The sequence below is a fragment of the Mus caroli genome, unplaced genomic scaffold (genome assembly GCF_978045245.1).
Source record: "Mus caroli unplaced genomic scaffold, Mus_caroli_1 scaffold_2, whole genome shotgun sequence".
NCBI lineage: Eukaryota > Metazoa > Chordata > Mammalia > Rodentia > Muridae > Mus > Mus caroli.
Window position 1 is genome coordinate 109,174,355 of NW_028227257.1, and position 19,667 is coordinate 109,194,021.

Here is a 19,667-nt window from a genome sequence, read left to right on the forward strand (position 1 = left end):
ACCAGCTCCAAGATAAATAAAGTTGTTTTCTATATACATTGCACAAAGAATTTGGGTGGTTAAGAGAGTGAAGCGAATCTATTAATAAACTATTAGGGATATCCCAAGGAATGTTAATTCAGGAGCATATTTCTGAAGTTATGTTTACTTAGGTTTTCCCTTTAAAAAAGCTAACTAATCATTTTCCTTATCAGTATTTGTCACTGGTTGTCATAAACTCATTATTAATGGGACAGCTCTCATATGCTTCCAACCTTGCTCAATACAGGCCCCAAGTGTTCCTTTAAGCCCCAAGAGGGAACCGACTTTGGCTGAAGCCGGTGCCCAAAGCCACACCCACTGCCAGGCCTTGGGACTTGGGGCTGGCCCAGAGGAGCCTCTGCTCACACTGCGCGTTGGAATCCGGCGACCGGAGCTCTGGTGTGCCCCGCAAGAGGTGCGACTGCCCCGCCGGCCCGCTGATGGATCAACCAAGGCCACTTGGTGCGCACCACCGACGCGCTCTAGCTCATTTGCATATAGACGGGCGCGGCGCTGCGACAGGAGGGAGCGCGGGCGCGGCCCCGGGCCGTGGCGCGCGCGCGCCCTGACAGCTCGGCCCAGCTCGCTCACTCGCTCGTTCCCGGCTTCCGAGCACAGCATGGCGGTCAAGGTGACTCCAACTCTCTGCTGCTGCTTTTATTGCATAAGAGACGTTCCAAGGGCCCCGAGTGCAGCCCCCCGCCTCTTTCCGTTGCTTTCTTTGCCTGGTTCTTAGCCAGTGCGTCCCGGGGCTCTAGATTGCGGGTGGAGAGCTGTGCTGGGCTTGGACCGGAGCGAAGAGGATGCCCGGCTGGGGGAGGGGAAGGAGGAGGGATCGTGAGTTGGAGGGGCTCCCGAGGACCATGGTCGGGAGGAGGAAAAGAGTAGTGTTTTGTCCTAGATACATGGGATTGTGAGCACAGAGTTGGAGAGCATCAGAGAGGGACTGAGAGCCAGCGGGCAGGAGAACCGGGGATACCCAGGGCATCCGCGGTGGGGGAGGGGGTGGGTGTTGTCATTTGGGGCCACAATACAGTCCAGGGCACTGGTTGACATTTGCCTGGCAGGTTGTCGGATGTCGAAAGTATCCGTATTGTGGCAGCTCTCAAGGTTTAGGTCAGATGGAGAAAGGGTCGCCAAGATGACGATGTACTGTTTCTGCTTTCCACAAGAAAGGCTGCTAGGCCCCGCTATTAATTTGGCTGTTTTACATCTCCTGTTGCTCCTCTCTTGAGGCTCTCTGAATTTGTAGCTTGGTGGTTGCTACTGTATTGCTAGTAGTTGTGGAATAAAGTAAACGATTACATTGGTTTCCCTTTCCAGTTCACAGGAAGTACCGTCTGTAATTTGCTCTATCTTGCATTATTCACACCCTTTTCTCCCACCCCTTAGCCGTAGATCTCCGGTTTGACAGGTGTTATCAGCAATTAAGCTTTGGGTTTGTTTTTAGACTAAATGGCCTTATAAAAGATAAATGTGTTGTTAGCAGATGTAAACTATAATCTAAAGAGATTATGTGGTTTCTAGCTAAGCATTAACCAGTCATTCTCCCCCCCCCCCCCCCAGGTGCATACAACCAAACGAGGTGATCCTCATGAGCTGAGAAACATATTCCTCCAGGTAAGCTAAAGAATTTTACATCAGGGAAAGAATGGGAAGAACATGATCGTTATTCCTCTTTAAGCTCTCTAACTTTGAGAAATGCTCTTCTCACAAACATGAGTGGAGGATGTCGTTTGTACTTGGTTTGTTTTGTTTTTTTCGAGACAGATTTTCCTTGTGTAGCTCTGGCTGTCCTGGAACTTGCTTTGTAGACCAGGCTGTCCTGGAACTCGGAGGATCTACCTGTCTCTGCCTCCTGAGGGCTGCGATTGGCTCTATACCCGGCCGTTTGTACTCTTAGTAAGAACGGATTGGAAGATTTTTATTTCTATTGGGGATTGATACGAGGTTTTCCTGAGTTGCTCTTTTTGTTTGCATGACTTAGGATGACTTATAAAGTTTTCCTTCTCATAAATGTCTATGTCATTTGTTGCACAGAAATTATGACTATTGTAGTTGCGCTTTCCCCTCCCACTTATTGCAACCATAGATGGGGGTGCGGGTAGGGGTTGGTACAACATGTTTGCTTTAGATTCTTTTGTAAGGAGGCTGGTAAGATGGCTCAGTGGATAAAGGTGCTTTACCCAGAACCCATATAAATATTGAAGGAGAGAACTAGCTACATAAAGTTGTCCTCTGACTTTCATATATCTGTACATGTGCACCAGTGCTCACACATCTGCTCCTTATAATAATACATTATTTTTTTAAAAAGGGATGGGGAGAGATGGCTCTGCAGTTAAGAGCACTGTTCTAGAAGACTGGGTTGGATCCCCAGCACCCATATGGCAGCACTCAACCATCTGCAGTCCAGTTCCAGGGAATCTGTCATCTACTTCTAGCCTCTGAGAACATCACATCACATGCATGTGGTGCATAGACATACACACGTTAAAAAAGGGAAGTCTTGTAAGGATTGACTTTAAAATACCTTCCTTATGTTAAGCTTTTAGAATCAGTCACCTGACTACGCCTAGTTTTTTGCCTTTGCTTTCTTAAATTCCTAAGGTATTTTACTAAAAGTTATGTTTTTCTTGGAAGAGCTGTTTTTTAGAATCTTGTATTCTGGCTGTGGAGTCTCTGTAGACTGTTAACCTCGGGCAGACTCCTTCTGGGTATTATTTTCCACTGTAAAATGAAAGGTGACCTTCAAGGTTGCTTTCCATTCCAAAAGTCTGTGATTCTATCTTAGGAACAGATTCTAGCGTCTGCTAATGAGTCTAAGCTGGATAGCACTTCCATCCGAGACAGGTAGTTTCCTCAGGCCTGGTGAGGAGGAGGCTGCATAGGTGACCACACACAGTGTAGTTTATGAAAGAGAATTGGTAAAGGTCAGGGATAAAGTGTTTCTCTACCTTGCTTTAGCCCTGGATTTGAGTGTTAGCACCAAAAGAAAACAAAAGAGAATTAGAAAAATGAGAATTATTTTTAATTTTTATGTTTTAGACTAAGGCTTTTTAGGTAGCACAGCCTTTCTTTCTTTCTTTCTTTCTTTCTTTCTTTCTTTCTTTCTTTCTTTCTTTCTTTCTTTCTTTCTTGTGTCTTTGTTTATTGGAGACAGGGTGTTACCATGTAACTCTGGCTGGCCTGGAACTGTTACACTAGGCTGACCTCAACCTCACAGAGATCTGCTAGGGGTACCTTGAATTTGTTTGATCTTTCTGTCTCAAGCCTCCTGAGTCCTGGGATTATAAGTGTGTATACCTTGCTTCTTAGGAGCCTTGAGTTTTACAAAGTGTATTAAAAGGATCCTTTCTGGAACAAAACTAGTTATAATAGAGTCTCACCATTTGTGTGTTAAGACCTTTGTTCCTCACAAGTGTTCTTTGGGGTTCACAAAAACATATTAGTATAAGCCCTGTTATATGATTAGGGTCAGTTGTTTTGTGGAGAGTTTGTATACTATAGCTAATTTTATTTCCTGGTTAGGCATGGAAACAATAGCTGAGATGCTCTATGATGTAGTAAGAAGGGTCCAGGTATCAGGAACATGTGTGTTCCTCCCCCCATGTTCAAGGATGCCCCCAATGTAGACCAGGCTGGCGTTGAACTCACAGAGATCTGGATGCCTTTGCCTCTCAAATGATGGTATTAAAGATGTACATCACCACAGCTGGCTTTTTCTTCTTCTTCTTCTTAAGGAAGATGGGTTTAATTCACAGGCCTTGGTCTCTATAGCTCCCGATCCTTAAGCTAATTATTTAGACTTTTCAGGTTTCATCTTCTCATGTGGGACCCGGTAAAACATAAGGAAATGGGAACTGATGTCTTTTCTAGTTTTAGAAATTCTATACAGAAAAGAAAATGTGACTCATTATTCATTTGTTACTGGTTTGTGTGTGTTGTTCTTTGGGCTGGGTAGTTATTGTCGGAGCTTGGAAAGCTCATAACTATGCTATTTTAGCTTTTCATATACTTTTTTGCGGTATCTTTTTGCACATTATTATTATTATTATTATTATTACTTTGTGGTACTGGAGAATCAAACTCATCATATATATTAGGTAAACAGTCTACCACTGAGTGACACCTTACTTCTTTAAATATTATTTTGATATTGTCTATATTTTATTTTTGTACAGAAAACTTGTGGTTTATTAATTTATATTCATCATTAAACATAAAGTAGTGACTCAAGCATTATTATTATTATTATTATTAGTATTATTATTTTATTTGTTCATTTTTTTCTAGTCAGAATTTTGCTGCATAGCCCAGGCTGGTCTGATTCTTATTATGTAGCTCAGGCTAATCTTGAATTCATTGTTCAGATTACAAACAGGAGGCCACCATACTTGGCTTCTGTAGTATTGGAAGGCAAGAGAGAAACAGTGTAGAGTTCCTTAGTCCCCAGGAAAGCATAAAACTGCTGGAAAGACTTTGTATCTAGTTGGAGCAACTTTTTGTTACCTTCTAGCATATTAAGATTTTATTCCTGGTGCCAGGCGGTGGTGGCGCACGCCTTTAGTCCTAGCACTTGGGAGGCACAGGCAGGCAGATTTCTTAGCTGGAGGCCAGCCTGGTCTACAGAGTGAGTTCCAGGACAGCCAAGGCTACACAGAGAAACCTTGTCTCAAAAAAGAAAGAAAGAAAAAAAAGATTTTTATTCCTGGTTTGTCTACTTCAAGCTATGTTACTTAAAACAATTGGTTACTTGTATAAAAAGTTTCATTATAGATCCATATGGCTTTTAACATCTTAGATAGAATAAACAAAAAAAAAATAGGCCAGCTACAGTTTTCTTTAGTATTAAGCATATTTATCACATATGTTTTTGTAAATTAAGTTTATGTGTGTATGAGCAACTGTGGGAAAGTGGGCGTGTACATGCCACAGTGTGTGTGTGTGGAAGTCAGAAACCAACTTTCAGGGCTCAGTTCTTTCCTTTTTTTGGGTTTTTTTGTTGTTGTTGTTGTTGTTTTGTTTTGTTTTTTGTTTGAGACAGGGTTTCTCTGTGTAGCCCTGGCTGTCCTGGAACTCACTTTGTAGACCAGGCTGGCCTCAAACTCAGAAATTCGCCTGCCTCTGCCTCCCAAGTGCTGGGATTAAAGGTGTGCACCATCACATCCCGCTCAGTTCTTTCCTTTCACAGTGGGCTTTGGGCTATGAACTCAGGTCATTGGGCTTGCATACCAAGCTCTGTTATCTGTTGAGCCATCTTACCCTTCTAGGATATTTACAAAGCTCTATTTGTTATGTCCCATGCACTTGCATTTCATTTAGTAATAATCATCACATTAAATAATTTGATAGTAATTGAAGCAGAGGATTGAGCCAAGTCTGAATGAAGGCTCTCTGAGGCCTGCTCCCTTTCTAATGGACTGTGGTTGAGGAAGTCAGAAACTATGAAGGTGAAGACATGGCCAGATATAGAACAGTTAGTTGTGTTGGCTTGTCTAGAATGGAGGTTCGTGGAATAATGGCAGTGGTAGCTGATATTTTTAAATCAATTAGAGAGTACACTAGCTCAGCGCTCCAAACATATTTTGTTGATGTTATGCTCTTATGAGGTAGACTTGGTAGATCTGTTATGTAGATTAAATTAAATGGCTTGGTTAATGTTATTGAGTTTATAAGGGAAATTCAAATCAAGTGAGTTCCAGAACCCATACTCTTTCTTTCTTTAAGATGAGCAGATTTAGCAAGCTGTGGTGGCGCATGCCTTTAATCCCAGCACTCGGGAGGCAAAGGCAGGGAGGTCTTTGATTTCAAGGCCAGCCTCCTGGTCTACAGAGTGGGTTCCAGGACAGCCAGGCCTACACAGAGAAAAACAAAACAAAGCATAGTAAAGCAAAACAAAACAAAAGCAGCTTTAGTGGACCCAGAATTCATGAGGCAGAGGCAGGCAAATCTCTCAGGGTCCTAGGTCAGTTTGGTCTTCCTCTCAAGTTCCAATCCAACCTAGAACTTGTGGGAGAAGTTTTCTGGGGTCTGTTAACTTGTACAATCAGGTTGTAGAAGAAAGAATTTAAAACTGCCCCTTCCCTTTGTTGGGACAGGGTCTCACTGTACAACTCTAGCTGGTCTAGAATGCTCTTTGTAGACCAGGCTGACCTTGAACTCAGAGATCTACCTGCCTCTCTAGTGCTGGCATGACAGACTGGCACCATCATATTGGCTGAACCCCGCCCCCTTTGACCTCATTTCCATTCACCTCTAGAAGACCTTTTATTTATTTATTTATTTATTTTTTTATTTTTTTCGAGACAGGGTTTCTCTTTATAGCTCTGGCTGTCCTGGAGCTCACTTTGTAGACCAGGCTGGCCTCGAACTCAGAAATCCGCCTGCCTCTGCCTCCCGAGTGCTGGGATTAAAGGCGTGCGCCACCACGCCCGGCTCTAGAAGACCTTTTATTATCATTGTTTTGGACTGGGTCTGACTCACTTTGTAGCCCTAGCTCATCTCCACCTTGCAAGCCTCCTGCCTCAGCTTCCAAGTGTTGAGTTCACATGCAGTGCTACCATGCCCAGGACTAGAATATAATATATATAATATAAACTCTTAACCCTTGTTATTGCATGCTGAGAGGATTTTGGAATGGGGTGACTTTTTTTGAGAGACAGAGTTATATTAGAGATTTTGGCAGCTAAATTTTGCCAAGAATATTAAAGACAAAATAATCCGGCTACTTGGGAGGTAAAATTAAAATGTGCCTCTGTGCTGTAGCTACCTAGGAAAAATTGGCTGAGGGGTTTGGGTTTCAAGCAGTAGGTAGGCTCTGTGGGTTTCTGAGTGGGCAAATTGGAGTGGTAAAACATGGCAGCTCTGTGTGTGTGTGTGTGTGGGGGATAGAGTGTGGAGAGATTGGCAGTAAGTGGGGGTATCAGCTAAGAGGCTATTGAAATAATCCATGCAGGTGTAATGGCCTGGGGAGCTAGTGTGTGGGGAAATGGAAAGGCAAGACAACACCAGGGACTTTGTAAGCACAGAGGCTTGGATTTGCCATTAGCAATGGAAGGATTGGAGGGACAGTGAATCTTGGGTTTCTAGGAGAGATGCCAGTTGATTGGACATCTGTTTATGGAGTTGGAGAGGGTGGCTAGAGTTAAGCTTGATTGTAAATAGATGTGGCCCACTAAGTTAAAGTCATGTTAGGATGGACGCAAGTTTGTATGGGTGCTAGACTAATCCCTGTTAGGAGGACTGTTGACCAGGCAGAAAACCAGGAGCCAGTTTATACCTGACATTCTTACTTGAAGGAGGGATTGAGCTGGGAGAGGGGTGCTATGAGAGTTTAAAGTAGGAGTTTCACCAAAAGGCTAAGTCTCAAAGGCTAAAGTATCCATCATTTCTTTAGTGTAGTCTGGCTTGGGTAGGACTTGGAAGTTGAATTGAGTTCCGTATCATTTGCACTTTCTTCTAGAAAGTCTATCTAGAGGGCTAAGGAAATGGCTACGTAGGTAAAGGCTTGCCACACAAGAGTGATGCCCAGAAATGCCTGGAGCCCACATAAAAGCCAAGCAGGTGTGGCAGCTACAGCCTGTAATTCATTTACTGGAGAGGTAGAGTTTAGGTTCTGTAAGAGATCTTATCTCAAAATTACAGAGCAATGTTAGAAGAAACTCAATGAGAATGTAGGGCCTACACATCTACATACGCATCCACATACATGTGAACACATATACATGCATACTAGCCATGCACATAGATCTAGAATTTTTTTTTTCCTGGAACTCACTCTGTAGACCAGGCTAGCCTCAGAGATCTTCCTACTTCTGTCTCCCAAGGGCTGGGATAAAAGGTGTATGCTGGTATGGCCTGCTTACCTGTGTTCTTTATTACTTCTCAAAATATGATGAGTGATTTTTGTTTCCTCTTTCCCTTTCTTTTCTTCTTTCTTTCTTTCTTTCTTTCTTTCTTTCTTTCTTTCTTTCTTTCTTTCTTTCTTTCTTTTTTGATAGGGTTTTATGTATCCCAGGCTAGCCTTCAATTCACAGAGTAGCTAAGGATAACATTGAACATCTGATCTTCTGTCTCTACATCCCCAAGTACCGGTCTTATGGGTGTGTACTACCACTCAGGGCTGATGTGTTGGGTCTCAAAACCAGGCTTTTATGTCAGGCAAGCATCCTATCAACTGAGCTACATACCTAGCCTGTGTACTTTCTGTTAGTTAATAAACAGGTGTAAGGGCTGGAGAGATGGCTTAGCAGTTATCAGCACCTGATACTTGTACAAGGGTTGGGGTTTGAATCTCAGCCTTCACACAGTGGCTTACAACCATTGGTAACTCCAGTTCCAGGGGACCCAGCAGGTATGCATGGGGTGCACATACATGCACTTATGTATGTACAAACATACATACACACATACACCCATACACATAAATAAGTAAATCTAAAAAAATCAAAATAAATGATGTATTATTTTTGGGCCTCTGCCTTTCCCCTCGGAGCCCAGGAAATCAGATCACAACAGACGGATTCTTAGACTGTTTAACTGCACTGTAATTTTACAGTGGGTCCTCAATCTAAGGTTTTACTATGGACATCCTTATACCTGTCATCTCCCCAGTTCTCTCTTTCTTCTTAAGCCTTTCTCTCCCACACACTATCATTGTCCCAGTTTTTCTCCATCAGAAGTATACAGCAGTGAAAGAAGTAGTAAGAGGCAGGCAGGGTGGGGACAGAGGTGTTTGTTACAGATCTGACAAATGTCAGAAAGATGACTTAAAAGCCATCTCTGTGCTTTGTGGCAAAGTAGGCTTGTAACAAAGTTTTACAATTTTTTTAAATATATATTTTTTATTATGTATTTTCCTCAATTACATTTCCAATGCTATCCCAAAAGTCCCCCATAGCCCCCCCCCCACTTTCCTACCCACCCATTCCCACTTTTTGGCCTTGGCATTCCCCTGTACTGGGGCATATAAAGTTTGCAAGTCCAATGGGCCTCTCTTTCCAGTGATGGCCCATTAGGCCATCTTTTGATACATATGCAGCTAGAGTCAAGAGCTCCGGGGTACTGGTTAGTTCATAATGTTGTTCCACCTATAGGGTTGCAGATCCCTTTAGCTCCTTGGGTATTTTCTCTAGCTCCTCCATTGGGGGCCCTGTGATCCATCCAATAGCTGACTGTGAGCTTCCACTTATGTGTTTGCTAGGCCCCGGCATAGTCTCACTAGAGACAGCTATATCTGGGTCCTTTCAGCAAAATCTTGCTAGTGTATGCAATGGTAGTTTTACAATTTTTAAAGCATCTCTCAACTCTTTTTAGTAGGTACACTTTGTGTTCGCTCACTGATTTATTATAGGCCTGATGACTCTACAGCTATGTATGCTGGTCCAAAATTTGCTGAGATACAGAATTCAAATATTATTTTGATTCCTGTTCTTTTCTTCATTAGCACCAATGGACAATGAAGGTCACAAGACCTATGAAATTGCACTTTTTGAACTTAAGTGTTATTTGTTTGGTTTTTTTGTTTGCTTGTGATGCATCCAACCCAAGACCTTGATCATACTGGGCATGTCCACCCAACTACATCCCTAGCCCTATCTTGTTTATTTTAGATTGAAGAAGAAATGGGAGGTGGTGATGATAATGTACAGTGATAATGAGTTTCTTGAGGTTCTGAGATGATGTGGAATGTTTGGTGGAAAGAAGTGTTCTTTGGCTCACTAAGTATTTGTTTACGTGCTCTGTTGTTTATCTTTGAAAGGAAGGTTGAGAAGGGACTAAAGCAGGGCTTTGAGCAAAGGGCCCATCTGACCTGTGTTGTCATGTGTGGGAGGTGCATCACTCCAGAGTTACAAGAGAGAGATTAAGGAGCTGGGGACATGGCAATCAGTAAAGTGCTTGCCATGCAAGCACGAAGACCTGAGTTTGAATCCCCGGCATCTAGGAACGACTCAGACAAAGAAAAACTCACACACACAAACAGGTTACTACAGGGATAACAAGTTCATTGAGGAGATAAAAAGAATCATGAAGGGGCCAGGATTTTTCACCGTTTCAAGAGGTTGGCGAATGCTCCTGAGAGTGTATTAGCGTTGAGAACTGAGCTGCAACTCAAGGGGAAGTGCTGGAAAGAATTCCACATCTATGCATGAAGCTCAGATGTAGAAAATAGTTCAATATGTTCAACAGCTACAAAGGAAGCCGGTGGGCTTGAAGCATCAGTGAGTGGGGAGACTCTGTCCAGAAATGAGGCTGAAGGAGCCATGCCCAGCAGGCCCTTGCACCTAGGCCCTGCAGAGAACTTGGATTTTTTTATTTATTTATTTTTTAAGCAAGCAAGATAGAAAACAGTGAAGGCCTTTTTCCCCCTTTCCCTTTCGAATGGTTGAAATTATGGTTTCACAGAACATACTTAAGTAGATCACATTGATATGTAAGCTGCTCTTTCTGTTTCCATGCTTCCTGTGGATGGCTGTTTTGTAGAGACTCTTGATTCTTTGAGTTTAATTTCCTTCTATCTGTCAACGGTGTTCTTAGAACGTCTTGAACTGGATAAAGACATGCAGGAGGCCTCCGAATCCAGTTGGAGCCAACCTGGGCTTTGTAGATAAACTGACATGGGCTTTGTTTTGCTTTTTAACATCTTGTGTGTTTGTTTTGGACTTGCCTTGCTTTTACAGACAGTGTTTCACTAGGTATTCCAGGTTGAACTTGAACTCCAAATCCTTTCTCTGCTCCACTGTGTTGGGTTATAGGCATTGACCACCACACCTGGCCGCCACCGTGGGTTTGAATCCTCATTTGACCCTTTTTAAATGTGCCTTAGGTATTTATTAAACTGTCCTTGGAGTCTGTTTTCTGTCTAAGGTCTAATACTCTCATACAGACAGGTGTTGTAAAGATTAAACGAGGTGACTGCTAAAGTGTGCCTGATGTCCTAAGAAGCAAACCAAGTTTAGTATCTTGTTACAGTTCTGCATAGAGATGAAGACTTTTCTCCCTTGAATACTATCTCAAGCCTAGATAACTGTGCTAAAATTAATAAAGTGACTTAGCTGTTAACACGTGTTTGTCATTGTACTGGCTGCTTTTGTGTGTCAACTTGACACAGCTAGATTCATCAAAAAGAAAGGCACCTTGGTTGAGGAAATGCCTCTCATGAGATACAGCTATAAGGCACTTTCTCAGTTAATATCACTGGGGGAGAGCCCAGCCCATTTTGGGTGGTGCCATCCCTGGGCTGATGGTCCTGTGTTCTATAAGAAAGCAGACTGAGCAAGCCATATGAAGCAGGCCAGTAAGCAGCATCCCTTCATGGCCTCTGTATCAGCTCCTGCCTCCAGGTTACAGCCCTGCTTGAGTTCCTGCCCTGGCTTTCTCCAATGATGGACTATGATCTGAGCTTAGGTAAACCCTTTCCTCCCCAGCTTGCATTTTGGTGTTTTAGGTTGCAGGGATAGAAACCCTAACTAACAAAATCATCATGTCTGTGTAGTCAGGTGCATTTTTAAGACATGCATGTGAGTGTCTTCAAAAAGGTCCCATGTGCAGATGGAGCAACCTCAGTGGTAATTCTTCTGGACAGTTCTGAGAAGATGTATGGTCACAGTCTGAGGCTGGGAGATCTGATACTATGGCAGGCAGCAGCTGTTTCCTCCAGAACTGTCAGTTGCTTGGCGGGGACCAGAAAAACAATAATGGTTCAATTATAAACTGTTAGTACATTCAGAATCACTCTGTTACTTTCTACTTAAAAAAAAAAAAAAAGCTTTTTGTGGCTGAAGAGATGGCTCAGTGGTTGAGAGTACTTGCTGCTGTTACATACAATCTGAGTTTGGTTCCCAGCACCTGTGGGGTGGCTTACAACCATCTGTAACCCTAGTTCCAGGGGATTTGATAACCTTAGTCTAACCTCTTTGGGCAAGCATGTTCTCTCTCTCTCTCTATCTCTCTCTCTCTCTCTCTCTCTCTCTCTCTCTCTCTCACACACACACACACACACACACACACACTCACTCAAACACACACAAATACAAGTAAAACATATAACTGGGCAGTGGTGGTCCATGGTGCCTCAAATGCAGCTCTTGGGAGGCAGAGGCACACACATCTGTGAGTTTGAGGTCAGCCTGTTTTACAGAGTGAGATCCAGGACAGCCAGAGCTATACAGAGAAACCCTGTCTTGAAAAGCCAAAAATAAACTAACAAAAAACATATATTAAAAAATAATAAGATCCAGGCTAGATTCATTCACTGCCTTTGGTTGATCTGTCCCTCTGATCTTTTCAACATCTGCTCTCAGGATAAAAGGCCTTCTTTTCCTGTGGCAGAATGATGGTCTAAACCTTAACAGCACCAAGGTTTGCTATCTCCCTAGGAACTCTATCTTGATTATCAAAGAGAGACAGTTTGTCCAGGCTTATGAACATATACAATCCTTGTATGTTCCCATGGTTACTTAGAACAAGAGATTGAAGTATTTACTTGAAGAACAATACAAATTAATTATTTATCTTAATTGCCCTTGGGAGGCCTTCTGGTTCCAGTTATTGGATTCTCTGAGGTCATTATTTTATTTCTAAAGTTTCTGATCAATTTTAAAGAGAAAATCATTTTGGAAGAGCCAGCATTAGTTCATTACTTACAATGCCCTTGAGTTCTTTCCTGATCGGTTAGGAATTACATTGCCCTAGCTGATAGTAGGTCTAGCTATAATGGACAGAGAAAACATATATGCGTTTTAAGTTTTGCAATCTTTTAAAACATTAGTTTGTTATTGTGATGTTGTTTTTCTCTTTCCACCTCCACGCGGGTTCTGGGGTTTGAATTGAGGCCATTAGGCTTGTGTAGACAGGTAGCAAGCTCTTACACACTGAGTCATATTGCAAGCTCAATTTCGAAGTATTTTTTGTCTATTTTTAATGCATGTATTAAGTGTAAAGAAAAATAAGCCCTAGCATTTATGGGAAACATTCTGAGCAAGACAGGCAGGACTCTGGAGAACTTTGTTTGCAAGAATCAAGTAGGGTTTGTTTCTGATGGATCTGAAAGCTAGCTACATAAATTTAATTGTATATTAAACCCAGATATATGGGTCTGGGAAGTAATTTAGTGAGTAGAGTACTTGCTCTGCAATCGCAAGATCCTCAATTTGACCCCCACCACCTCATAAAATTGTTCTGGTGGCACACATCTGAAATTGCTGCCTGGGGGAGGCTAACACAGGAATGTCACATGCTTGAGGGTAGACTGAAGTAGGCACAAGACCTTGCTGCAAAAAGCCTAGAACTGAGCTGGTAAGTTGGCACAGCAAATAAAGGTACTTCTTGCCAAGCCTAAAGACCTGGGTTCTGTCCATGCATCTACCTCATACACACAATAAACAGACAATAAAATGAATGAACCGCTTTTCCTTAAAACACATGATTTTAGTAAGCTTGGAAATTTTAATACTACTCACTAAATTTTTTCTTTTAAAGTATTTCTATGCCTTAATAAAGTTTATAAAATTAAAAAAGTCAGTTTGGCCTTTTTTTGTTTGTTTTTAATTTATTTATTTTTATTTATGAGTACACTGTAGCTGTCTTCAGACACACCAGAAGAGGGCATCAGATCCCATTACATATGGTTGTGAGCCACCATGTGGTTGCTGGGAATTGAACTCAGGACCTCTGGAAGAACAGTCAGTGCTCATAACTGCTGAGCCATCTCTCTAGCCTGTTTGGTTTTGAGACAAGGTCTTATTGTGTCCATCTGGTTTGCCTGGAACTTACACTGTAGCTGGACCCAAATTCATAATCCTCCTGCCTCAGTCTTCTGAGAGCTAGGTTTACAGACATGGGACACCACACCCTGAATGTCATGTGTAGGAATTTCTTTCTTTCCCCTTGAAACATTTATGATGGAATAACTTTCATCCCCATGGAGTCAGTGTATGAAAATAAGGTTAACCCCGCTGCTGTGCAAGGGCTGTGTGTCAGGTGTGCCCTGGTGTCTGCCCCTCGTGCAGGCTGCGTGTTCAGTGAAAGGGCACGAGTTCCTGACTAAATTTGGCTTCTGTGGGAAGCACAGGCCGTAAGAGTGGACAGTGAGGATTAGCTTCATGCTCTCAGCCCTTGCCCTGGTACATAATGTCCTCCTCAATTGTTCTTATAACTCATTTTTCCACATGGGAAACGCTCTGGGTGACACCCCTAGTTACCAACCTCAGTGACTGTCCTCTCTGGAATCAGTGAAACTGGACGGATGTTAAGATCTGAAATGTTAGTTTATCTCAACTGGTCTGGTCCTGGAGACACAGTTTTGACTCAGGTTACAGCCGAATGTTGGATATGCAGAGAGAGCTGCTTAGAGCTGTCACAGCTGACCTGCTGGCAAGCTGACTCCTAGGCAACCTTGGTTTGAAAGGCAGAGAGGAAGAAAAGTAACCCTTTCATGTTAGGGGAAAAGCAAGAAGTTCTGTAAGGAGGGAACTTCCCTCCTGTTTGTAAGTGTGCTCCCCTCCCCCACCAGACAGGCTTTCTCCCTGTAGCCCTGGCTGTCCTGGAACTCAATCGATAGACCTCAGATTCACAGAGATCTGCCTGCCTCTGCCTCCAGAGTGCTGGGATTAAAGGCGTGCCCCACCACCAGGCTTCCAAGCATTTCAGAGTGTTGAGTTCAAAATTTGTGTTTTCCCATTTCCAAACACTTTGGTAGTAAAGATCCCCTTTTCCTCCCAACAACGGGTCAGCTTTTCTCACAACTCCTTGTCAGAGAGAAAACTGAGAGAAATGCTGGCATAGTTGCTGATTTACAGATGCTGTCCGGCGGTAAGGCCAGGCTCTTCTCACAGGACTCTAACGCCTCAGCTTCTCCTTAGCTGCAAGGACAGCTGCCACTGTGCCCAGTTGACCTTTAGCCAAGAAGTCCCCCATGAGTTACTGGCCCTGGATTCTGACCCTGGTTTATTGTCCATCCTTCCTGACCTGGGGTGTGTCTCACTCATCTGCAGTGAGACCCATCTGTTTAGGCCACAACTGTCAGGCTTATGGTGCCCAGCACGGGGCTTATGATGAACGAACGTACAATAACACAAACAGATCTTGTCTTAGTCAGGGTTTCTATTCCTGCACAAACATCATGACCAAGAAGCAAGTTGGGGAGGAAAGGGTTTATTTGGCTTACACTTCCATACTGCTGTTTATCATCAAAGGAAGTCAGGACTGGAATTCATCAGGTCAGGAAGCAGGAGCTGATGCAGAAGTCATGGAGGGATGTTCTTTACTGGCTTGCTCAGTCTGCTCTCTTATAGAGCCTAAGACTACCAGCCTAGAGATGGCACCACCCACAAGGGGCCTCTCCCCTTGATCACTAATTGAGAAAATGCCTTACAGTTGTATCTCGTGGAGGTCTTTCCTCAACTGAAGCTCCTTTCTCTGTGATAACTCCAGCTGTGTCAAGTTGACACAAAACTAGCCAGTAGAGATCTGATTGCCACAGATTTCTGGCTTAAAAAGTACTTTTTCTAGATATGTGACCTCAGTTTTGGTTATGTATATTTAAAAAAAAAAAAAGTTTGATCTTGTTGCATTCATTTCTGAGTTCAAGGCTAGCCTGGTCTACATAGTGAGTTCCAGGACAGCCAGAGCAACAAAGGGAGTTTTGTTGTCTCAAAAACAACAAAAATAAAAAATAAAACAAAACAATTAAAATATATACATATTCTGGTTATCTATTCAAAATTCATCACAATTTAAAAAAATATTTTTATTTTAAATTATATGTAATTATATGTGTATACATTACATATGTGTGTATATATATTTATATATATGTATGTGGGTATGTGCATGTGAATACAGTTGCTAGCAGAGGCCAGAAGAGGGCATCAGGTCTGCTGGAGCTGGAGTTATAGGTGGTTCTGAGCTCCATGATATGGCTGCTGGAAACTAAACCCTAAAAGGAAGTGAGTACTCTCAACTGCTGAGCCATCTTTCCAGGTCCAACATCTGAATTCTCATTTTTGTCATTTATTCACTTATTTGATTTTTGTCTGAGCCTGGATCTTACCTGTGCCCTACACTGACCTTGGGCTTGCTATTTAAACACAGGCTGGTCCAAACTTGTAGCAGTTTGTCTGCATCAGCCTTTCTGCGTGTTGCGATTACAGCATGAGTTGCTATGTCCAATGTGTGTGTATATAATTATATTATATATATATGTATAATATATATAATATAATTGTATATATGCACACACATACATATATATACCTATATATGTATATATATAGATATATACATATACACACATTTGAATCAAAATCATCAATGAATCTATTTTAAAAAATGTACCATTCAAACGGATAACATTTTATCATCTTTAGACTTTAAAATAAATCTGTCCCAGTTATGAATTTTTGAGGTAATCCTTAGTAGAAATTTAGAGATGTCTGAGCTCTTTGTAAGCTATAATTAACACAGTTAGCTTCTAAGGTAGGTGTCATGTACTTGAAAGGTCATATAAGGTTAATGTTAGTAAATTGCAAGGGAGTTAGTACTCTCCAGTTTACACTGGTCAGGTGAGCCCTGGATGCTTTCATCTCTTGGCTTCAACCGGTGGGTGCGTGATCCTCTTCCCCTTGGGCCACAGATAGTTCAGTGTAATTACAACATACTCCTGTATACGAAACCCTTCCAACTTTCATGTCTAATTTTGATTACATGAATGGGAACTCCAGGCTCCCATAAGGTCGATTTTGTTTTTCTCACCTCAGATAGCCAAGGCCTCAAGCACGTGAGAATGATACTTCGCATAGGTTTAAAAGTTTCTGGAAATGTCAAAAGCTGTGTGCCCACTTGCATTCCCAGTACTTGCGTTGGGTTGACAAAGTTTCATCCAGAAGCTCGATCGCTTGTGCTTGTCAGCTTCTTCCTGTCAATGTCTTTCATGCGTCCTTGACTTCTTGCCCAGAAGGGATTTACAACTGCTTAAGAAACATCTTTAAAATGGCAGATGATTAACTCTAAAGTTATTTGGCATAAGGATATAATATTTGGCAATTTTATTTCAAGTTATTTTAGGTTACCCTTTTAAATAATAGGATAAAAACCGGAAAAAGATTCTAAAACTATTAAATTACTAAGGGTATTAAAATTTTAACATAGTGTTATTTTGAAAGACTCCAAGCTTTATTTAAAGATTTTATTTCGGATCCTGTGTATATGTCTGTGTCTCTCTCTGTGTGAATGCACACATGTACACCATGTCCTTAGAGGTCAGAAGTTAGTGTTGGATTCCGTGGAGCTGGAGTTAGAAGCTGTGGCGGCCTGGCGTGGGTGCTGGGAACTGAACTCTGGTCTTCTGGAAGAGCAGCACGTGTTCCTAACAGCTGAACCCTCAAAATACTATTTTTAGTCTTTTTCCCCCCCTTTTTTGGTATAACTATTTAAGACCTTTTGATTATCACAGAGGGGAGGCCTCAGTATTTTTGTTTCTATTCTTCTATTACCTTATCTTTATTCTTCTCCTTCTCTGTCTCTTTGTCTCTCTCTGTTTGAGACAGGCTCTTGCTCACTGTATAGGTCAGGCTGGCCTCAGGTTCCTTAGTGCAAGGTCTAAAAGCAAGCATCCCCACAAGTTACCTTTCCTTCCTAAAAAGTAAAAATAAGAAATCTGTGTTCAACATAATTACCAGGCTGGCTCTAGCAGCCTGTGTGTGATCTCACCACTTAAAATTGGACAGAGGAACTGTTTTTAAAGTACTTTGGGTTTACATGCAACACACACACACACACACACACACACACACACACACACACACACACGGGGCACATCGATTTTATTTTGTTGCTAAGGGCTCCGCTCAAGCACACCTTATCCTCTTAGAGTCTAATGATTTATGCGCGCACAGCTCTGGCGAGGTGGCTCAGAGTTTGAAAGTGCCTGCTATCAAGTCTGATAACCTGAGTCTGAACCCTGGGACTTCGGTGGTGGAAGGAAAGAACCCATCACTGAAAGCTGTCCTGACTTCCACTGCACTGTGCCCCGGGTGCACTCTTTCAATGTACATAAAGAAATGAATGAGTGTATGCATGGGTGTGAGTGTATGAGTGTGTAAGTATGTGTGTTCGTATGACTGTGTCCAAGTGTGTGAGTATGCATGTGTGAGTGTATGAATGTGAGTGTGTGCAGGGGCTGGCACTGGATATTGATCATTCTAAGTGTGTGCTCTCTCAAGGTAGACCTGCTCTGCAGCCTCGGTGTCACTTATTGTTATAGTGACAGCTAACATCTAATTCGTTTTAGCATTTTAACCAACTCTGGGTAGCTTCTAGTTTCCATTCAGTACTCTCTTTGGTTCTGTTTGTTCAGGCAACAGGCTTCCTGACATTGCCAAGTAATTGGCTCTAATGTAATGGGTTAATTAGTCCCTGCTTTCTGTGGAAGTCAAGAACTGACTCCTGCAGTTGAGAAGACTTAGGGTTCCCCCGCCCCCTCAGCTCCACACTCCATCTTTCAGTTAAAATGAAGTTAAAGCAGACTAGGAGAGTCCGAGGAAACACTGGCAGGGTACCTGAGGGGAAGTTGTTCTCTGGCATCATTTATAACTGTAGGTACTGGCAAGGCCGGAGTCAGAGCATGTCAACAAAACCATTTGTTTTCCTCCTTGGCTTCTGTGTCCTTGGTAGCTTGTGCTGCTGTTTCCTGGGTTTTACAGTCAGAGGGGATCCTGGGTCCCACCTACTTTCACTGTGTCTTCTGGCAGGCTTGTCCTGGCAGCTAGGCTCAGCTAGGCTCAGACACTGGAGAACACATACCTCGGGAAGGTAATTTGTTACTAAGAACCTGATGTGTTCTGTGTTTCTTCCCTGTTCTTTTTTTTTTTTTAAGATTTATTTATTTATTATATGTAAGTACACTCCAGAAGAGGGCATCAGATTTCATTACGGATGGTTGTGAGCCACCATGTGTGTGCTGGGATTTGAACTCGGGACCTTAGGAAGAGCAGTCGGCACTCTTAACCACTGAGCCATCTCACCAGCCCTCCTCCCTGTTCTTAAGTAGCATAGGTTGAACATTGCTATTCCTAAACACTGAGGCCTGAAATGCTTCAGAATGGAAGTTTTTTTTGTTTTGTTTTGTTTTTAAGTTTTTACTTTTTTTTCCTCCCCTCTTTCCCTTTCTCCTGCTCCATCTGGCCCATAGATTCTTTATTATTTGTTTCTAATGATAGATGGTTGTGAGCCACCATGTGGTTGCTGGGATTTGAACTCATGGCCTCCAGAAGAGCAATTGGTGCTCTTAACCACTAAGCCATCTCACCAGCCCAGAATGCAAGTTTTTGAGCATTGATTTGATAATAGAGGTAGCAAATTCCATACCTAATGTAATGGGCTGAGATCAAGACACAAGCACACTGAAAAAAGGCATTAAAGTCACCTCCGGGCTGAGATCAAGACACAAGCACACTGACAAAAGGCATTAAAGTCACCTCCGGGCTGCTTACAGAAAGGTGTGTAGATGACTTTTCTCTTGCTGGGATAAAGCACCATGACTAAGGCAACTTCTACCAGAAGTTTATTTGGGCTGAGGGTTCCAGAGGAATGAGCCTGTCGTGGCAGGGAGGCAAGCAGCAGACATGGCTACACGGGCCGGAAGC

At 42.5% G+C, this 19,667-nt stretch overlaps 1 protein-coding gene across 1 annotated transcript in view; it reads left to right on the forward strand.

The window, feature by feature from the left end:
- The first annotated feature begins 411 nt into the window (after nucleotides 1-411).
- The window catches only part of Slc25a12 (solute carrier family 25 member 12), a 95,659-nt gene continuing 76,403 nt past the window's right edge, over nucleotides 412-19,667 (forward strand). The window contains exons 1-2 of the mRNA XM_021184208.3: nucleotides 412-652; nucleotides 1,588-1,641. Coding sequence (XP_021039867.1) covers nucleotides 641-652; nucleotides 1,588-1,641 — 66 coding nt within the window. The 5' untranslated portion in view covers nucleotides 412-640. The remainder of the gene's footprint in view (nucleotides 653-1,587; nucleotides 1,642-19,667) is intronic.